Below are 21,887 nucleotides of genomic sequence, written 5' to 3'. Positions count from 1 at the left end.
AATCAAAACCAAAGAACTCACCCCCCCCCCCCCCAAATTAATTCAAGTTGCAAACGTCACAGAGAACAACAGAATAATGCATAGTCATCTTGGATTCTTGAGAGACAGAAGGTTAAAACACAATTACACAATTTCATGAAAGTCAAAATCCATCAAACTTATCAAACCTTCATATCATCAGAACCATTGCTGCTATTCCTAAAATGTCCCCAAAGCACCTTGCTTAGAGCACAGCAGCTACCCAGATTTTCAGGTGGATTGATTCTACTTGTGGTAATTTTGAAGACAGCGGAAGTACAGATAAGCTTGATGCAAGACTGCAAACAGAGAAAACATTTAGAGACTTTAAATCTCTAAGGACGTGCAGTCAAAAACTGATTGTAGAAAAGGGGACCGGATTGAGTTCAGAGTGCAAAAAGTGCATGGAAATATGCAGATTTGGAGCTGTAATGTTGCATCAGGTGCAGCTCTTAATTGAGAGCTCAGTTTCTAAGAGAAAAGTACACTTCAGAGCTGGTTAGCAATTTTCTTGTTGAAAGCATTTTTTTCAGTAAAATTTGGTATTTTGTTCAAATTAACATGTTCAGGAAGATATCTCCACTTTAAAATGAGACATTTTGATATAGCTGAAAAGTTCCATTTTAACATCCACGTAATGGAACCTTTTCTTTGAACAATGCTTAGCTTTCAGTGAAAACTTCATTTAATAATGATATTTTAAAAATAAGTTTTAAAACGTAGATCCATTTAACCAAATAAAATACTTCATTTGACACATACGATTAATTTTATATTTTTCCCAGCAGAATTTGGGCTATTAAAAAAAAATTCACTTCTGAAATTTCAAAGCAGACAAAATTTTGGAAAGATGCAGTATTCAAGAATGAAACAACCCAGTTTTACCCAGCTTTCTAGTGCCAGTATTGACCATGAAAGAGGAGTTGCCTCTGTGCACTGCAGTGCCTCCCAAAGCCACCATAAACCACAGAAACAGGTGCTGCAACACCATGGTGTCCCTTTCATCCTTCATAAAAAAAGTGCTTACTGGCTCATCTGCTGACAAACTGGTAGTCCCTATGGTTGGTTTCCGTATATCCTCTGTGAGTCTGTAAGACTTGCTCTGGAGGTTTAAAAAACACAATACATAAGACACTCATGAACCTATGGTTGCAAAGCACAAGATTAGGAGAAAGAACAAAGTGCAGCTGACAAGCTTTGTTAATCATAGAATCATAGCCCCAAGGAGGACTTGGGGCTGTTGGTTGATGAGAAGCTCAACATGACCCTGCAATGTGTGTTTGCAGCCCAGAAAGCCAACCATATCCTGAGCTGCATGAAAAGAAGCACGGCCAGCAGGTTGAGGGAAGTGATTCTCCCCCTCCACTCTCGTGAGACCCCACCTGGAGTACTGCATTCAGCTCTGGGGCCCCCAGCATAAGAAGGACATGGACCTGCTCAAGTGGGTCCAGAGGAGGGCCACAAAGATGATCAGGGGGCTGGAGCACCTCTCCTATGAGGAAAGGCTGAGAGAGTTGGGGTTGTTCAGCCTGGAGAAGAGAAGGCTCCAAGGAGACCTTACAGCAGCCTTCCAGTAGTTAAGGGGGCCTACAAGAAAGCCAGAGAGGGACTTTTTACAAGGGCGTGTAGTGATAGGACCAGGGGTAATGGCTTTAATCTGAAAGAGGGTAGATTTAGATTAGATGTAAGGAAGCAGTTCTTTACTGTGAGGGTGGTGAGGCACTGGAACAGGTTGCCCAGAGAAGTTGTGGATGCCCCATCCCTGGAAGTGTTCAAGGCCAGGTTGGATGGGGCTTTGAGCAACCTGGTCTAGTGGAAGGTGTCCCTGCCCATGGCAGGGGGGTTGGAACTAGGTGATCTCTAAAGTCCCTTCCAACCCAAACCATTCTATGATTCTACGATTCTAAAACTCATACGGTAATTTGATGTAGTAAATCATGACACCTGGATTTTAATCAGGTGCTTCTGCGAGCACCACACTTTGAGATTTCTCCTGTCCCTACTATTCAGTGATAAAACAGCCAAATTTTGAAAGTGATGGCCTTTGGGACAGGAAGTTTTTCATACATCTTTAGGGAATTATTTTAGCATTCGGAATGTTCCAACAGAAATTCACTAAACTAACTAAAATTATTTTTCCCATGACATCCTACACATCATTTCTTTTTCTTGAAATTAAAGTGCTGCTCCTTTTAACTAAGCCACAATGAGCATTAAAACATTCAGAACCTGTGTGTTACAGTAATAGTTTCATTATTCATGTACTGCAATTAAACAATGTTACCAGCTACATACAAGTTTCCCACCCACACTTAAAGTAGATTTTGAGGTTAAATCTTCATTTGCAGCTGTATTAATGTAATTTAAAGTGAAAATTGACAAACATAAAAACAGGAAATTGTTGCATTCTTGACAATCCAAATTAAATTACTTACATGTGAACTGCCCATTTTTGCTTAGCCTGAGTGTGGAAGATGCGACTCTTCTGCTCTTAAATAAAACAAGCATACAGGTGGAATAGTCAACTTTTACTAGAGCAGCTAAATCCTACCCAACCCTGGGTTAATCAATAACTTCTGACATTATTTAAATTCTAGTCATTTCAAGGTGGGGTGTATTCATCATTACACGGTGGCTTTATTATCCCTGTTATCTAATATCGCATCCTGTTGGGTCATGGAGCTGGCTGGTTTCTCCAGGGAAAGTCAAGATTTCACAATATAAGCCTCGAGATTATACATACTCATTTATCTAATTGTTATTACAATGATTTAAAACATACAGCTATGGTAGTGCCCAACACGAGCTTTACAAACATTTTAGAAAGAAGGATGCCTCCTCTGAAGAGTTTATATCGGATCTTACGGGATTTAATAGTATTTAATATGTCACTGAGGACCCTCAGGTCCTACAAAGTATTTCAGACAGAATCTCACTGCTTTTATTGGGTTTATGTGACAAGGTTTTGGTAGGGGGGGGTTACAGGGGTGGCCTCTGTGAGAAGAGACCAGGGGTTGCCCCCATGCTGGACAGAGCCAGTCCCAGCTGACTCCAAAATGGACCCACTGCTGGGCAAAGCTGAGCCCCATCAGCAATACTGGTGATGCCTCTGTGATAACATATTTAAGAAAGGGTAAAAAATACTGCACAGCAGCTGCGAGAGAGGAATGAGAACAATGTGAGAGAAACAACCCTGCAGACACCCAGGTCAGTGAGAAAGGAGGGGAGGAGGTGCTCCAGGCGCCAGAGCAGAGATTCCCCTGCAGCCCGTGGTGAAGACCATGGTGAGGCAGGCTGTCCCCCTGCAGCCCAGGGAGGTCCACGGTGGAGCAGATATCCACCTGCGGCTCGTGGAGGACCCCAAGCTGGAGGAGGGGCATGTGCCCTGAGGGAAGCTGCAGCCCATGAAGAGCCCACGCTGGAACAGGCACCTGGCAGGAACAATGGCCCATGGAGGGGAGCCCACGCTGGAGCAGGTTTTCTGGCAGGACCTGTGGCCCTGTGGGTGACCCATACTGGAGCAGGGGAAGAACATGAGGAGGAAGGAGCAGGAGAGACAAAGTATTATGGACTGACTGCAACCACCATTCCCCGTCCCCCTGTGCTGCTCAGGGGGAGGAGGTAGAAAAGTTGGGCGTGAAGGAGTGAAGTTGAGCCTGGGAAGAAGAGGGGGGAGGAAGGTGGTTTTAGTTTTGTCTTTGTTTCTCACTATCCGACTCTATTTTTAATTGGCAATAAAGTAAAGTAATTTCCCTAAGTCAAGTCTCTTTTGCCCATGACAGTAACTGGTGAACAATCTCCCTATCTTTATCTCAACGTATGAGCTTTTTCATCTGATTTTCTCCCCCTGTCCTTTTGAGAAGGGGGAGTGAGAGAGCAGCTTGGTGGGCATCTGGCAGCCAGTCAAAGTCCTGCTCTAGACCTCAGGTAGGACACCCAGAGAAAAATAAGAGAAGAAAGCAAGTACACTTGAATTTATAGCAGTTCAGGGGAAAAAAATAATAAAAAAAAAAATCTATGTGGTTACCTAAACAGTAAGCAAAAGAAAATCACTGTGTTACTGAAAGTGCAGTAATAATTCCAGGTTTTAAATGGTTCGATAGACAGTACTTGCGTGCAAAGACCTCCTTACCATTCAAACACACTTCAAAATAAATGATCAGCTTTGATTATGGTGTTCAAACACATGCAATGTAAAAATCAAATGTGAGTATGAAGAATTTTATCCAGACTTCAATGCTTTGGGGTAACATACTGTCTCAAAGGCATCTTCAAAGCCTTTACTGAACTGGGAACTATCCACTTGTTTCATAATATTTTTGGGAATAAAGCTGTCCCAACTGACATTAAAGAAAATACTAAAGTTGGAGAGAAAGCAACTGCAGGGTTTCTCTGGAATCTGTGAGGTCAGAGGCCACTCATAAGCTCAAATACAGACTGGAATCCTACTGCTTTTACTGGTTGTGAATGAAATACAGCAGCCCAGAAGGCGCAACTCATTAAGGATTTAAAATAAACAGCTGATTAAGCCATACTATATCGTGCTATGCATGCAAATAGTCTATCTAAACATGCAAATAGGGTATCAGTAGGAAAACTATGTGCTACTCCCACTGATCAATTTGGTTGACTTAGTTTGTCCACTGGGAGTTTAAAAGTTTGTATAATTAACAAAAATTAAGGATTGTATGGTACTTTTCAGCTTTGTAAATAACAGGACTGACTCCCTGCAGAAGACCTGAGGACCACAGTCCTGTGGTGACATACCCCAGGCAACGAGGTAGGGGCATCTCTTGGTATCTAGTGAATGGAGTCTGCCTCCACCTATTTCTTCCTCCTTTTGCTGGCAGTATGGAAAATTGAGGGAGAGGTATTATGCCACAGCACGCTCAAGCAAGCTGGATGCAGAGGATGAGAAGGCACTAAGGGCTTATCAAAAGGGAGCCTATAAACATTCTCCTCTAAAAGGTGGAGCGGGGAGAATTCAAAAAGGTGAAAAGGAGATGAAATACGATCCCAGGTAAGAAACACCACACACTGCAGTGCATAACTGTTGACTGATAACACTGCTACTCTGGAGATTATTGCTAGTGATCATCAAGTGAGTCTTTGCTCTAAAGGTAACCACAGAATTGGTTACAGCTGATGAGCCTTAACTGAGGCTAAATGGAAGAGTGTCACGGTTTAAGCCCAGCCAGCAACTAAGCACCACACAGCCGCTCACTCACTCCCTGCCCCACCCAGTGGGATGGGGGAGAGAATCAGAAGGAAAAAGGTAAAACTCATGGGTTGAGATAAGAACAGTTTAATAGAACAGAAAGGAAGAAACTAATAATGATAATAATAATAATAAAATGACAATAATAATAAAAGGATTGGAATATACAAAACAAGTGATGCACAATGCAATTGCTTACCACTCGCCGACCAACACCCAGTTAGTTCCCAAGCAGCGATTCCCCCCAGGCCAGCTCCCCCCAGTTTATATACTGGGCATGACGTCACATGGTATGGAATATCCCTTTCGCCAGTTTGGGTCAGCTGCCCTGGCTGTGTCCCCTCCCAACTTCTTGTGCCCCTCCAGCCTTCTTGCTGGTGGGCCTGAGAAGCTGAAAAATCCTTGACTTTTAGTCCAAACACTACTTAGCAACAACTGAAAACATCAGTGTGTTACCAACATTCTTCTCATACTGAATCCAAGACATAACACTATACCAGCTACTAGAAAGAAAATTAACTCTATCCCAGCTGAAACCAGGACAAAGAGGTATTGAAAATCTTCAGTCTTGTGAAGTAAGTGAAATAATAAAGGACCAAGGTGGTAACAGGTAAGAACTAAGTGAAGCTGAGCTTTGTGCTTTTTGCAGAGGATATTTGTAGTAGAAGCGTGCCCACATGGCTGGGCAGCAGGATGGTGCTTTGCCTGTCTGGAAGAAGAGTCAGAACTTTCCCTGAAGAGACAGGCACCTGGATTTCTGTGTGACAGAGAAACATGGCTTGTGGATTACATCAGAGTCAATAGAATTAATGCCTTCATCAACCTTGACTGCAGCACTGGTATGAGCTGTGAAACGACTTACAGTGGTAGCGGTGCCTGGCATTCCTGTTCAACTCTGCTGGTCCCTGGTGAACCTGTGTGAGACAGAGAATTTGAAGAAAGTAAAGACAACCACAAGAATTCTGAACAGTATTTGGAGATTTATCCAGACCAGACAAAAAGGGCAGTGGGTTGACCAGAGACTGATTGGGCAATATCAGGGACCAAAAGATTTTCAGACAGGTTTACCAAGACATTCACCAACAGGGATAAGCTGCAGGAAGGACTGAAGCTTTCAAATGTTCACTTTGGAGGGGTATTTAAGGGGTTGAAAACTGGAGTGGAAGTCCTAAATAAACAATTCAGCCTGTCGACATACTAAGCTAAAACCAGGCATTCACAATGAATTTGTCTCCAGCTGGAAGTCATTGTCCTTGAAGGAGGTCACTGTCCCATTCCTGGATATGCAAACCCCCATTATTTCTGAGGAAAAAATTCCCTGGGAACTATTTGGTTTTGAGATCTGATCAACAGTTGTCAGTTTGAATAAGCAGCTCAAGGGTGCTGCACAAATCACTCTCGAGAAAGAGACAAGAGTCATCCTGGAGAGCAGATATTCTTCACATGTTGGTGAAGGTGGCATGTAGCTGATCAGGCCAGCCAGGACTAGAAGGAATGTGAATAAGAGATCTCATTGCAACTTCTCAGTGCAGGTGCTCAGTTCAGACGAGAGGTGCACTGATTCAGCTCAGCTCACTCTTTCAGAGCACTATATTTTACTGTGTAGATATGCCTCAGCTACCTGTCGGTGGGAAAAGTGAACTGGCAGGCCCCCACCAGTCCATCACGCTTGTTGAGTACACTGGAATCAACTTCTGTCTCAGGAAATAGAGGAAGTCACTAGAGGAAGCCAAGCTGCTACTTCTGATTTCAAACAAGGAGGAACTGGTTGAAAATTCAGAAAAGGAAGGTAGCTTGTTTGAAAGTGGTAATGACACATGGAATTGACTTGTTGCAAGGAAAAAGCACAAAAGTCTTGGAATAAGGAAAAAAGCAGACTTTTGAAAAGTCAGTGAACCAAAAGGTAATGTCCTTTGAGAAGATGATCTCAAGAATGAAGGATGCTGAGAATAATTGGAAGCAAATTTTCTCTTTAGGAAGGAAAGATAGGAAGCATAGTAAGAAAAATGTGTAGCAATAAGTATGCAACAAGTGCTCTTTGAGAAAATTAAACTCCAGAAGACAATTAACCATAACTGAGTCTGCAAGTATATACAGAGAATAAGAAAACAGGAATTAATTTAGAAATGCAAATGGACAGAATGAGTTATGAACAGCAAGAGACATCAAAGGCAAAAAGAAGATGGTCTAAAAATATCTCAGAAGTAAGGGATAAACAAAGGTAAGTGGAGATTTATTACAGAATGTGGAAGAAGAACAGCTAATGGATGATGCACACCATGCTAAAGTGTTCAATCCTTGTTTTGCTTGTCTTCACAAAGGAAGACTACTCCTGCCAGAAATGAACACATTTAAATAAGTAGTCATGTGTACCAACCAGAATGGGGGGGAGGAATTAATGAATATTCATTATATATAGTCAGTGGCACAGGTCTACTGAGCATCAAACTAGGGGTAGCAATCTCTGAACCAGGGCTGATTACCTGTGAGCACTAATGCAGGTCAGGGAAAGTCATAAAGGACTGCAGAAGGCTACATATAGTGCTTGTGTTCCATGATGAATCTGCTTATTGCTGCAACTGCCTGAGGGGTCAGATGGAGAAACTGTAAATTGCGCAATACCCCGCACATACATATCCATCCTGAGGAGCAGAGCTGGGAGGGAGTGGTGTGGTTTTAGTGATATCCTAAGGTTTGGAAAAAAGGATCAGCAGCCTGATCCTCGGTGCTTACCGTATTTTACATACATGATTTAAACCAGTGTGATTATAACTTCAGAGTTCAATGACCTCAACTGAAGGTGCTGGAGTTCAGCGTTTTATCTATGACCTTCATTTAGAAAGTGAATTTGAATCAGTTGTCTGCAAATTCTCAAACTCATTAATACACACAGAACAATTTTGTTGTATGGTACCCTTTCTGGTAATAAATTAAAATCCTGTTAAAAATCAAGTACTTCCACTATTGGCTTCTAATCACAGCTCTGCTCAATTATTCTGCCTCTCTGAAGATCTACCCCACATCAATAGTTTCTTTCTAATTGTCTTTTCTTCCCTTTTGCCAGTGCTATCACTGAGAAGTATGAGGCAGCTGATAGGACTATAAGGGAATAGGAATACTGCATACATTACTGTTATTCTGAGCACCCAAATTTTTAGCTTGTGGACTCTCATATATATGTCTTACTAAAAGTATTATTCAGGTGCTGGTGCCACTAACAAGATAATTTACCTCAGAACCATCCAAGAAAAAAAATTGTCCTGTCCTATTGAGAGGTGTGTCTAATTACTGATAACAAAAGCAAATAGACAGTACCAGCCAAGACCCATACCATCTGGTTTATGTGGCAATGGGCAAGGCAAAAAGGATTTCTTATTAATGTGTTTTCATAGTTTATTTATAAACCATCGTAGGGCGTGACAGAGAAGGGCTCATAAGAAACCTGACAACGGGGCTTAAAAGAATTGAGGGATGAGGTCAGATTTGCAGGCTCTGACTGTTCCTGGACTGAATCCTGCCAGTGATATGAGCAGGGAGGCCTTATCTGAGACTCTGGAGATCATGTGAGCTGCTCACCATCTCCGCGGCTGCAGGGACCTCTGTGTGTCGGCACCATGGGGTACATCCACTGGCTGAGGCTTTGTATCTCTGCAGTTACACAGAAGTGTGATCCTGAAGATACTGGTGACACTAAAGAAGAACTGGGTCTGTAGTTCTCTGGGGACCTACCTGAAGGTAACAGAGCATTGAGCTTCTTTCTATTGCTGTTGGTCCCCTTTCAGCTGTCACCACTGTTCCAAGGTTATTACTGAGTATGCAGGATAACAGCACAAATGGCACAAGTGATCAGGGCCTCACTTGCTTTGTTTATTCTACTTATACATCAGATCATTCACTAAAATGTTGTGTAGTGTTAAAAATATAGAGCCCTTCCCCTGTCTGTAATTCCCTGACACTTAATCAGTAAGAAAATGCTTCTGCATGGGAAGTTGGCACCGATTTTGACCCAGGTAAGACTTCAAATGACTCACAAGAACCTAGATCCTAAGATAAGGAGGGGCATCTGCTGCTATTTTATTTGAAGCAGCTTCCTTGATATTAATCAGGACCCTGTATAAATAGGAGGGGCTGCTGTTGGTATTCAGGTGTGCAGGTTTTCAGTCCCCACGCTATACAAACCACATACCGGGGGCACACCCAGTTGGCGTAGCCCAGGGCCCCCGCTAAATGAAATAAATGATCTTGCTCATTCCTTGTCGTGAAATTCTTGTTTCTGCTCCTGCACCTGCCCTCGCTCTGAGCGGTCGCTAGCATTTGCGCAGGTGTACGGTGAACTGCACTAGGAAACTGCTGTTAAAACTAACCAAGCAGGTAACGGGGGTATTTTAAGCTCGGATCTGTTCCCGATCCGGACGGTTGCGTTAGAGTAGGGTGAGGGATAACCTTCTCAAGGCTGAGGTGCCTGGGTCTCAAACCTCGTGTACAAGCACAAAGCGCCTGAGGCCTCCACGCTCGGGCCGCTTGCTGCCGCTGCTGCCGTGACAGGCGCCGCCTCCGCTCGCAGCAGCTTAGTGAAACCGACCGAAACGGCCCCGCCGCCCGACCAAGCAGGAGAAAGAAGCGGGAGACCGGCTCTCACCCGGGCGGGAAGCCGAATCCCGGCTCCCTCAGGGCCGTCGCCCGCCGCCGCTGAGGGCCCTCCCGCCCGCCGCCGCACGCATGCGCAGCCGCACCCCCCCGCCCCGCCACCGGCCGTATCCCGAGGCGACCGCCACCCCCTCTCCCCGCTCCGCCGGAACTGACGTCTACGGGCGCTTCCGGGGGCGTAACGCGGAAGCGGCGGCGGGCGGGAGGTGGAGACGGAGGCGGCGGCGGGCCGAGGGCAGGGCGGCCGCTGGTCCGGAGCGCCTGCCGGCGGCCTGGCCTGCTCGCCATGAACATCGACGTGGAGTTCCACATCCGCCACAACTACCCCTGGGGCCGGTTGCCGGCCAGCGTCAAGCAGGTGCCGGCGGGCGGGCAGGGGCCGGGCTGCCGAGCTCCCGTCCCGGGGAAGAGGAGAGCGGGAGGGCGCCAGGCGGAGTGCGGGGAGACGTGGGGACTCAGCCCTGCCTGTCACGGGGGAAGGCAGGCGGCCCTGGCCACGGGGGCCGTGGGGTGCCTGCGTGGGGGGGGAGGTGCGTGGCTGTTGGGAGAGGGGGGATATGGATGCCGGGGGGGGGGCTTTTGTGGGGGGGGGGGGGTATGAGGAGGGTGTGGGGTCTGCATGTGAAGAGGGGGGGACGTGGGGGGTGCACGGCCCTTCTGTGGGAGAGGGGGGGATGTGTGTGTGTAGTGTCTCTGTGGGGAGAATGGGATGACAGTGGCATGGGGCCTGTATGTGAGGAGCAGGGGATATATGTGTGTGTTCGGGGGGGGGGCTCTGAGCAGAGGGGGTGCGTAGAGGTGGTTTGAGGTCTCTGTAAGCAGAGGGAGATGTGGGGGTCCTCTCTCAGCTTGTGCAGACTCGAGACCAGCTGAGGTGGGTATCCCTCATGCAACCCCTGAATAGCGTGAGCTGAACCAGGACAGGTGTCGTCAGAGACTTGTGCAGCCCAGTGTTTTGTTAGCCAGGGAACTGTAACAGTGAGTGGCTCGTGGAAAAGAAAACCTCATGAAATTTTGATTTGCTGGATTTAATGGGCCTCTGATAGCAGAGGAGAGGTATTGTCTCAAGTCAAGAGGAGGTTCTTGTCTCCCAAGTCTTATGTTGCTTGAAAGCAGATGCTGTTAAACAATTGCTGCTCTTGCACAAAGGAAGGATGGAGAGAATGAGTGGTGGCTGCAGGGCCTGAGTAATTGAATTCCTTGAGTTTGAGATTTCAGGAGCTGTAAGAGGGGCATGAATGATGATTTCTCTTTACCTACCCAGCTGAGTGCCATACTGTTGGCTATGTGATTCTGGATAGAAAATATACCAGTAGTTAATGCATTATTTACTTTGATGTAACTTCTGGAATGCTGTTTTGTTTACTTTAGAATAGTCCTTAATGTTTTTGTACTTGGAGCAAATACTCGGATACCTCTTCGGATAGTTAATCAATTATGAACCGTGTCTGTGATATCAGGTCTTTCTTTTCTAATACCCGATTCTGCAGTATGTGTGCAACTTACTTGTTTGTCCTGTATATGCAGTAAAGTACCTTTTTATCTGAGGATCTTTTTTAATATGAGCATCAATGAGAGGGAACCAGGAGGGCGATGGTGGGGGAAACAAACCCAGATCGCTTGTAGAAGAGTAATACCAGATCGCAGAGTAGAAGAGTAATGTGAAGAATTTTGAGGGGACAGCTTTTGAAATAAGGCATTTAAAGCATCAACCAAAGTTCTCTTTTTGTCTTCTTCCGTGATAGTCAAGTAATGTGCTGTGCTTATGCCTTAATCTTGTGACGTAAGATCACTTGATTGCCTTACTTGTGTGAAGCTACAACTTGAGCTGTTTTGTTATTTATTTTTTGCATTATAAGCTTCTTAGGTGCAGCGGTTGAAGCTTCACATATCATTCACCATACTTGGTTTATGCTACACTAATTCTGGGTAATTCTTCAAGGCTGCAAGATGCTGAATGCTTGGTAAAATGCTTGATGCTTCATGTCTTCTAAAAGACAGTTAAAAACTTCTGATTTGAGAATTAGATGCTCCCTTTTTTATTAGAACGGTACTAGGGAAAAAAAAAATCTAAAGATTATTGCTTAAATCTGCATCCCGTGTAGAGAGACCTATTTAACTAAAAATACTTTTGACCTTGTACAGAGACTAAAGATACTGTCACTGTATTTGAACTGGGGGACTCCCTGAGTAAGGACAACTGTCTGCGTATGTTTCCTCATAAGACACTTTGCAGTGATTTAACTAAAAAGGGTTTTGTGCATGTCAGCTAAAAGGCCTTTATGTTTTCAAGGGTCTTGGAAACTCTCAGAGGGAATATGAAAGGCAGGTCGTACTGTACAGCATCCGCAATCAGTTACGATACCGGAATAACTTAGGTGAGTAAAGAAGCTAAATAACTTCTGATTGCTTCCTGATTCTTCTGTGTGGAAGCTTGTCTTTTACAGTAAAACTGCAAGAACTAGTGCTGTTCAAAGGTCCCTTCTTCCCTGAAAATAAATACTTTTAAATGACAAAACATCAAGAAAAGTCTTAATTTTTGTGTCCGTTTGGCAGGTTTTCTAGTGAAGTACTCTTTAAGATTACTGAGTTGGCAGGTGGAACTGAATTCCTGCTGTAGTTATGCTCCCCTTTTCCAAGAAATTAAGAGATGTTACGAGAGGATTTGACTAATAAAATAAAGCCTATTGCTAGATGAGATGCAGACAGTGGCCCTGACTCAACATGAGCTATTGGCTATGAGTTGTTTGCAGACTTTCGATTTATTTTGCATTGACTGCATCCATTTGTCTTCCCAAAATAGATAATAGTTTCCCTAATTAAAAGATAATTTTCTACAGCCTGCATGAGTTTTCTCTCAATGGGGCACTTCCTGGTAACCTGTAAAATAAATCTGCTCTGTTCTAATGTCATCCTTAAAGGCTCTGAGAGTACTTGTATCATATGTAGAAATCCTTGGATGCTGAATGCCCTGCACCAGTCCTTTATTTTGTTTTTATTTTTCTGTCAATTGCTATTATACTATTTTTTAATCCTTTTGTTGTAACACTTTTTTTTTTTTAAATTGAACATCATAGAACAGTGTAACTTTTTTTTCTCCCCTTGTAGTTAAGCATGTCAAGAAAGATGAACGGAAATATTATGAGGATCTGTTAAAATACAGTCGAGATCATCTCATGTTGTACCCTTATCATTTGTCTGACATCATGGTAAAAGGTCTGAGGGTAACACCATTTTCCTATTACACGGGCATAATGGAGGTGAGTACAAAACTGTGGCGAGAATATGTTGTTTTCTGTCCTAGAGATGTTGGTAATGGCGCTGTAATGCATATGAGGTAGTGTCACGTAGTTTCTTTAGTTTTGGGTAGGGTCTGCTAACAAGTAAGGAAACAGTAAAGAAAGTTTCTGGAGAACTACTTGTACCTGCAGTTTTTTTCCCTTCTGCCCCTATTAGCCTTTCAAGAGCTGGACTTTGTCATGTGGAGCTGGGGTGGGACTCAATCTGAGGCCAGTCTTTCTCTTTTGATGTTTGAGTTCTGTGACTCTTCACTTCAAACTGTAAAAGAAATACCTCATTCTGTTAGATTAATAAACCAAAGAGAATTACCATTTTTAAAAACCAGCACATTTGAATGGTTATTTTCTTTTTTGTTCTTTAAAAAGGACACTTAACGATATTAGAAGCTTTTTCAAATGCTTGAAGCAGATCCTTTTTTATGAGAACAAAGATGGTTCTGTTTTGTGTCAGCACTCTGGCAACCTTCTTCTATTTTCATTGGATATCGGAAGTGCTTTTTTTCTTATTTTGTGTGTAGTGATTGCAGACATAACGGATTAGTTGTTAGCTTATGCTGTTATTACTGTTATTCTGTGTGCTGGGTTTTTTTTTGAAGACAGATACAGGATTTTGTTTATTGTTCTTTCAATCAGCATTTTTCTTTGTAAAGCTTACATTAAACAGAAGTCTCATTTTTTAATGTATTTAACTTATTATGTAATGATTAATCCAGTAATTGGCAAGTTTGATATGGTAACTGACTTTAATAGATTTGTTTTAATTTCATTTTGTTCTTAAAAAAAAAAAAAGGCAGGCAGAATTTTGGACCTGCTTCTCTTGAAATGATGACTTTCTTGTTACAACTAAGTTTTCTTGTCTTTTTAAGGATATAATGAACAGTGAAAAAAGCTATGATTCATTACCCAACTTCACTGCTGCTGACTGTAAGTATTATCTAGTTGCATTACTGCTTTCAATGAGTTAAAAATAAGGAGCTTCTGAAAACGGATTTATGGGCATCTGTTTGCTTGAACATAAGCACGTGAATGAGGGTGTAGAAGCATTTAAATAGTGATATTAACGAGTGTGTGCTCTCCATCCAGAGTTCTGTCCATATGGTCAGCACTGAAATTGGGCTGGTTTGAGTACAGATAGGCATATGCAAAACCTTGTGCAGCTTCTGTCCTTGCTTGTATTGCATTCCTGTTTGCTTGGAGTTCTGGGTGGAAAAGTCTTACTGGCTGTTGCGCATCAGCAAGCTGAGCTGCTGGTCCTTTCCTAATGTGTTTTTTGGCATGTGTTGGGCAGAAACCTTTAGCAAGACGCTGAAAGGTTGTTGACAGTCCTTTGAGTTAGCATCAGTGTGGATTGAGGGATGATGTACCAGAAAAGATAGAGAAGGGAATCTGGTATTTTATGACACTCCTGGATGTGCCAGATGTTTTATCCTGTTTTCTGTTGGACTGTTGTGGGTATGGGATGGGGAGATTAGGAAAGCAAAATGTTGAACCTGGTGGAGAACAGAGTAAGAGCAATAGCCTACTGATAAGTCTTGTAAAACAAAATGTAAACTGTTGGCATAGGGAAGGTGTTAATCAAGCCTGCCACTGAGAAGTTATTTATAGCCAAAAACTTCATTCCTCACCTTTGGTATGAATTTATAAAGTTGTCTTTAAAGACAGTGTGTAGTCAGGTGAGGGTTAGCCTGCAGGTTTTGAAAATAGTTGCATTCGCTGTTTTTTTTTTTTTTTTTTTTTTTTAAAGGATATTGTCGGTTAACTCTACTGATTTGCCTCTATGTAATGTTCACACTGGGGAAACAGATAATGAAAAACTTTTTTCCTCAGTGCCATGTAGCTTGTTGGAAATCTAGTGTTAGTGAGGAGTATGAAGAGAGGAAAGGCTTCCCTGTTTTTGTTTTTTTTTTTTTTCCCCTAGTAATTCTGTTATTTTAGCAACAGCTGCAGGTCAGTGACTGCAGTATAATTAAGTTAAACATGTTTATTAACATTTTATCATAAAAACTATTGTCAAACTAGAAAGTTGGAGTTAAAACTTAGGAGAACGTGGGTTGAAACGAATGAGTAGTTTTCCAGTATCTGTTCATAGTTCCTTAATGGTTGAAGGATAGAGATCATAGAATTAAATTTTGATTTGGTTTAACTCAACTATATTTTAATCATCTTCCTTAGAGGCTTATGTGGCCTTTTGTGCTCTAATTTTTAGTTTAGAGTTCTAATCCAGTGTGTGGTGTGGGCTTTGTTAGGGGGAAGAAAAACTATAGACCAAAGTCTGGTACAACTTTAGTTATGTTAATCTGAAGCATAGTTACTACCTGTTGATGTGAGTGTAGGAGAGATAGGGATTGGATTATTCCCTGCTATCTTGTGACTTGAGTGATAGGGGATTTTTTTTTTTCCCATACAGAGTAAACGAATGGGGATGGATTCTGGTTTTAGATGCACATGGTTCTCTGTCACATTCAGTCAGAACTGAATTTAGCTCCTATAACTATCCTTTGGGGAAGAAAGAGTAATTAAAATTATCATTATAGACATAGGTCTGATTCTTTGAAGAATGTTTTATGTATCTGCAGCTTATACCTGTCATAAGAGAAATAAAACCTTACTTTTTTCAGGTCTAAGACTCCTTGGTATAGGAAGAAACCAGTATATAGATCTAATGAACCAATGTAGGTCTTCAAAAGTAAGTTTGTCTTTAATTACCCCTCCCTTTTCTTCACCCTTCCCCCCCCATATTATTTCATGGGAAATGAAGAATGGAATAATTTCATGGGCCTGTTTTAGTTTAATAGTGTGGCTAATTGAGTGTGACATAGTGTATTGCTAATTATATTGTGTTTCCTGAAGTTAATAAAGAGCTTTTTAATTTAAAATCGACATATAGCAAAGAAAAAGATATTGAGTGCTACGTATTTTTTGTTTTTGTCCTATATTTTCAGAGCTGTATTTACTCTATGGCACTAGATAACTAATGTCTCCTGGCCAGTACAAACATGGAGTAATGATACTGGTTCTGGAAGAATTATTCCATGTTTCTATAGGTGCAGTTGAGATCAGAGTTTATTCTGGGACAGTCCTTCATCTAGGTGTAAATTTTTGTAGTATGTATGTTTTTCACTAAGACAATGGCAATGAGTCTGAATAGGCATCCTTGCATGTGAACAGCACACGTAGAAAACATTGTAATGACCGTTGGTAGAAGTAGGCCCTTTAGTTCACAACGGTTCCTTCCTTTCTTCAGGAAACTCGTTAAGTGCTCTTGCAGTAGCTTCACAGTGCTCCTTCAACCAAAAGTGTGCTTACCAAAATATGAAGCTGATAGAGTGAACCAAAAAGTAATGGCTATACAATGGAAGAGAAGCTATTTAGGTCTATAAGTAAACAGTATCCTCCAGTTTTTCTTTCCTGGACTGACACTCGCTGTACTTTTTTAGCACCATGCTTACTGAGGATGTGTTGTCCTTTAAAGTAAATAAAAAACACATTTCAGGAATATATAAGATCATTGAAATTCTTTAAAATACCCCATTTGTATACTTTGTTGTGCTCTCTTACCTGTTCATATTAGAAAATGTCATAAATAGTTTAAATTTGGACTTGATCCTGATGTGTTTGAATAGTGTGGTTTTTAATTAGTGACACCTACAATATGGATGAAAATAACAGTATCAGATGTAAATTTTTTCCTTCCCATTTTCATGTGATTTGAGAGAGGAGGGAAACTTACTAAATGACAAGGCTAATAGTATTTGCATGTGTCCAGTCTGTGAATATAATGTACTTAAAAATGGATGTTCATAAAAATCAGTTTATATAAAGGTAAATGGCTGTCTGCACATGTGAAGTGCTCTTTATTACTATCTCAAATGGACTGTACCACTGCAGAAATTTTTCAGAAGGAAAACTGCTCATGATCTATTACCCGTGAAACCCGTGGAGATCACTATAGAAGCATGGTGGGTCGTGCAGTCTGGCTACATCACTGAGGATGACATTAAGGTATTTCAGTCTGGATTGCATCTCTACTTTTTGGTTGAATACTGATAGTCCCTGAAAACAGGGGCTTCATTTTGTGTAGAGTACACAAAGATTATGTTGCAGGTTTATAACGACTCTTTTATAGAAATAAAGATTGGAACTAGTGGAAATTGTGATGTTTTCTTTGTTGACATATTCTGCCCTCTCCCTCCTTTGTACTTTCTGCACTATATACAGTGCTGAGGTGGTTTTGCATCAACCAACCTGTGGTAACTAATGTTCGTGGTAACGTGCTTTGTAGGGAACAAGCGACAAAATATGTTTTCTTAAATTTCATGTTTAAGCCCTGACAGCTCAGTTTTGACTGAATCTTCACCTTTAGTATAATTAGAATCAGAATGTTAGTGGACTTTATTTGATATATATTTTCATTGTTTCTGCTCCTCGTGTCTCCTTATTTTTATCATTGTTTGCACGTGAAAAACTTGTGAGCTGTCTTTATGTTTCATCCTCATGCTACTTTCATTCTCACAGTTTCTTTTTATAGTCAGCTAGTCGTTTGATCTGGGTTTAATTCCTTCTCTGTAAGTCTTTTGTTTAGATTGGAACGTATTTAAAGCAGTGATGGAATCTTTTTTTTGGCTACTATTTGGAATGTCTTAGGCAGTGGCTACTTATATTCTGACATCCCATCAACCCAGAGTAGTTAACCTGAAGCATATTACTTTGATATTGTAAAGGACCTCTTTTTAGAACAGTTCTAGTTGTGTGGTTGAACACTCAGTTTGAAAGTTTTAAAGAGCAAACCTATTATACTGTGGAATTCACTTGCCAAGTACCTGTGCGATTAAGTACTAGAGCATGCATAATTTTGTGCGGGGACAAGAGTAAAAAATTTGAAGACTTCAACGGGAACTGCAGTGAATTCTTCAGTGCATATATTTTGATCAAGACCGTGGGTTACTTCCTATATTCTTACATTACTTATGACTGATATAAGGCTGAAATATTAGGGATTTTTTTGAGTGGTGTTAATTAAGTTGCATAGACTCTTTTCTGCAAAAGACTAAGATGATTTCTTTTACCTAGATTTGTACTACATCGGAGAAGTCTGCTATTGATAAGATAATTGATTCAGGTCCTCAGCTTGCTGGTTCATTAGACTTCAATGTGGTTCACAGTAAGTTTTTAAAGAACGTCCTTTTCTGTTTGTGGATTTTGCTTAGTAAATTCTGAGAGTAGTGTCTGAAAACTAGGAATAAAAGGGGGTGTAGAAAGCTGAAGCATAAGAGGAGGTAAATACTCCAGAGCTTGTACAGATTGCAGTCTAGATTTTGTAAATGGTTTAACAGTGAGCCATTAGCAGCTGTTGCTCTGTTATTGTTTGATTCAACAAATTCGTTCATTAGAAACTGTTGGTAAAGATTGTGGGGGAGTGGGATCTAGATTAGGCAAGAGAAACTAAAATTAAAAATGTCAAGAGTTGGTAATCCTGGGTGGTAAAACTTCACTCCTTGCTTTTCAAAGGAGAGGTTTTGTGATTTTTTTTTTTTTTTTTTTTTTGTACTGTTTGAACACTGTAAAAATGGGGCTTTAAATCTAAGAGGCTGTCTTGTTTCTCAGAGGTCTGCAACTGTTACTGAAAAACGGTGTGCATGTGTCTCCCCATTTCAGGGTAACAAGTATTAAATATAGACAGATCACATTAGGCAAGGGAGTACAAATTCACTGACAAACTCCTCCTTGAGAAGTCTGTCTGTAAGTGCTTGGCTTACTACAAGCAATTGAACTTATGCACTGTAGTTTTCCTAAGAAATTGCGGCAGAATTCCACTGCCTGTTACTGAAGCAGAACAAAGCAATCAAAAAAAGAAAAGTGAGGTAGGTGAAATTCAAGCTCTGGAGTGGATCCTAAACAGTATAGGGCTTAAGAAAATTTGAATTCTGAAAACATTTCATGATCTTTCTCTATAGATGCCCTGTTGTTGCTTGTAGAGAGGGTTACAACTCAGGTTTAGTAGGTTTAGAAGGATCTAACATACCTTTCTACCCTAGCTCATGGGTAGAAAAAGAATGTACAGATGATTAATGTAATGGACTGCCAGTAGGATGGAATTTTATGGGGAAATCGGACTGTTTAGTCCAAACAATGATGCCATCAAGGCATTTTGGGTACAGTAAGTGCAGATGTATCAGCTATGAGAGCTGAATCTGAAGGAGAGACAGTGAAAAGCACCCTTAGTGTGTTGATGGCCTGTAGTGTCATCCTGATCCATTAAAGCTGGTTTGTTCATACACATTAGTTTGCATAGCTGAGTATATGTCACTGCGTGTGCTGAACAGCAGTTGTATTAGCATGAATTCAGGTTAGTTGTTGGTTTAATGCAGGCATTTTATTTAAGATCTCATTGGGGGTAGTAATTTTATTAGATATACTATAGATACATACACATGCTATAGCAGGGCTGAGCTCTGTGTGTGTGTGTGGAACACCCTGACAATTCTACTTCAGGTGTTTAATAACACTTCACCTGAGGGTTGTTGATACAATTCCTCCCCACTGTAATGAATATGGTGTAGATGAAGTGATCTTGGGTAACACCAAAGGAACCACTGGCAATAAGTTGGGCTTATTTTATACTGTGTAATTTATCTTTATGCTTTACTGTTAGAGTATAGCTGTTACAAACCTTAAAGTCTAAAGATAACCATGCTGAAATGTTTTGCCCCTTCCTTAAAAACTTCTCCCTGGATTATCTACTCTGCAGAACTCAATTGAGGTGCTTAGCACTCAAATCAATCTCATGTGGGGAAAGTGTCACTTAAAAATCTACCATATTATTGTCTTTATTGTATGCAATGTCTGTCTATATGTGCTGCAGCTTTGCTGATGCCTTGTGCTGAAGTGCCACAGAATTTATCTTTGCAGTTGTTTATAAAAGACTTTCTGTGAAGATGTGTGGGAAGGACATGTGAGGACCATCTGAACTGATGTGATTTAGTTTGTATCTTTGCTACTAAGTGTGCAAGTTTCAGCCTGAGTTAGGGGAGAACCAAAATGTAGCCAGCATCCTCAACTGACAAAACTAATTCAGGATAAAAAACCCACTTCTTGACAGTACAGTGATGATGGTGAAAACTAAGTTAACATTTAGGCAGAGATGCACTCATCTTTGTCAAATGTAGCTACTTTGATCTGTGGTCATTATACTGTGCTGTCCTGAAAGTACTTCTAGAGCTCCAAGTGTATTGCATCAGACTGCAATTAAAGAACTCTGGTTTAGGGTAACACCTGTTTAATATTAGATGTGGTTTATTGATCCATGCATTGCAAAGTAATATGCTACTGTGGAGGCTGTTAGGAAAAATTACTGAATTGGCTGATGGGGAAGCCTACTTTGTATCATTAGTACTCTGGAAAATGCTTTTTTCTAAAATGATGTGCTTTTATTTATAAAGGTTTGTATAACAAAGGATTTATTTACCTTGATGTACCAATATCTGATGACAGCTGTATAGCAGGTAAGTAAATATTTAATGGTACTATACCTATGTTTTCTTGGTTTTGTTTCAGTTATCCTGTAGTTCTCTGTCTTGGAAGCTGCTTGTCTGTGTGCATGAGTTTGCTTAAACAAAACATTTGAGCTATGAAATTTTTTTCCTGACTAAATGTTTTCAACAATATTAAAATGTTTTTATTGTGTATAGGATTTATTTCAACTTGAATTCTTAGGTTATTTTGTATACATATTCACATAAGATTAAAGAGTCATGGCATGAATTAATAAGTACCCTCCTGTATGTTTGTAATGAAAAGGAAGAATAGCATAGAGAAACATAGTTGCCTTACCAAAAGGACGTGGGGTTTGAATCTTATTTTCTAGACAGATGCAACTTTTTTATAAGTATTGGTTCCATCCTTCATGGTCTTGTCACGTCAATTATAGTCATGCACTGTCTGGGGACTATGTAGGAGCTTAAACTAGCACAGCATATGGCTGCCCTTTGAACAACTCCTTATACTATGTTAGTTCTCAGGGGTTTCTGAATTCAGTGTAATCTGCAAAGACATAAATCATTTGGAACCTGGCCATGCAGAAGTACCTGTCATTGCTGTAGTAGAGATCAGTTAAGTGAAAGTCCTCTAAATACAAGAGACTCATGCTTAGATAATAGTTTTGGGAGTATCAGCTCTGGAGTGTGTGTGTGGGGTGGGTTTTTTGTGTCCCACTCCAAAGCAATGATTTAATCTCCATCCACATTACAAAATCATTTTATAGGCTGGATAACTGGAAATTATCTGTAGTGGATGAGCAAGAGAGTGCAAAGCTATGATGTCAGGTAGAGTGGCTTTAGTTTTTATAAGAAAACACATTGCCAACGATTACTTTTCTTAATGAGCAGGAGCATTTTAAATACCATGTATACTGTCTTTAGGCTTTTATTCTTTGTGACTGGGAAATCCTCAAAATTACAGGTACCATGAAAACTAAAGAAGTGTAAATTTATTTTTCACTTTTAATGCAGTTTCAGTTTAATAAAGAAAGTTACCAAATTGTAATTTTGCAAGTAATTCTTCTTTTTAGTGCCACCACTTGAAGGTTTTGTGATGAACAGAGTGCAAGGTGATTACTTTGAAACGCTCCTGTACAAGATATTTGTTTCAATAGATGAACACACTAATGTGGCAGAGGTAAGTAAAACTTGCCCTGTGTCAGGGAGATA

General features: G+C 41.1%; 2 protein-coding genes across 7 annotated transcripts in view; one reads left to right on the top strand and one right to left on the bottom strand.

The window, feature by feature from the left end:
• The window catches only part of ANXA13 (annexin A13), a 32,792-nt gene extending 22,841 nt beyond the window's left edge, over positions 1 to 9,951 (bottom strand). Inside the window, exons 1-4 of one of the 5 annotated variants that reach the window (XM_030012814.1) lie at positions 9,876 to 9,909; positions 6,099 to 6,150; positions 2,454 to 2,508; positions 1,046 to 1,120 (exon numbers count right to left, since the gene is read on the bottom strand). In XM_030012814.1, the coding sequence (XP_029868674.1) occupies positions 1,046 to 1,120; positions 2,454 to 2,468 (90 nt within the window). In that variant the 5' untranslated portion in view covers positions 2,469 to 2,508; positions 6,099 to 6,150; positions 9,876 to 9,909. Of the gene's footprint in view, positions 1 to 1,045; positions 1,121 to 2,453; positions 2,525 to 6,098; positions 6,151 to 8,812; positions 8,937 to 9,875 lie in introns of those variants that run through there. The other 4 variants (XM_030012816.1, XM_041123215.1, XM_030012813.1 and 1 more) reach the window with 4 other exon arrangements.
• Positions 9,952 to 10,078: 127 nt separating this feature from the next.
• The window catches only part of FAM91A1 (family with sequence similarity 91 member A1), a 28,029-nt gene continuing 16,220 nt past the window's right edge, over positions 10,079 to 21,887 (top strand). The window contains exons 1-9 of one of the 2 annotated variants that reach the window (XM_030011544.2): positions 10,079 to 10,241; positions 12,177 to 12,261; positions 12,992 to 13,143; positions 14,049 to 14,106; positions 15,801 to 15,868; positions 17,071 to 17,184; positions 18,253 to 18,343; positions 20,622 to 20,684; positions 21,749 to 21,855. In XM_030011544.2, coding sequence (XP_029867404.1) covers positions 10,170 to 10,241; positions 12,177 to 12,261; positions 12,992 to 13,143; positions 14,049 to 14,106; positions 15,801 to 15,868; positions 17,071 to 17,184; positions 18,253 to 18,343; positions 20,622 to 20,684; positions 21,749 to 21,855 — 810 coding nt within the window. In that variant the 5' untranslated portion in view covers positions 10,079 to 10,169. Of the gene's footprint in view, positions 10,242 to 12,176; positions 12,262 to 12,991; positions 13,144 to 14,048; positions 14,107 to 15,800; positions 15,869 to 17,070; positions 17,185 to 18,252; positions 18,344 to 20,104; positions 20,168 to 20,621; positions 20,685 to 21,748; positions 21,856 to 21,887 lie in introns of those variants that run through there. The other variant, XM_041122990.1, reaches the window with a different exon arrangement.

The sequence above is a fragment of the Aquila chrysaetos genome, chromosome 4 (genome assembly GCF_900496995.4).
Source record: "Aquila chrysaetos chrysaetos chromosome 4, bAquChr1.4, whole genome shotgun sequence".
In the NCBI taxonomy this organism is placed as follows: domain Eukaryota; kingdom Metazoa; phylum Chordata; class Aves; order Accipitriformes; family Accipitridae; genus Aquila; species Aquila chrysaetos.
This window is presented reverse-complemented; position numbering and strand designations above follow the sequence as displayed.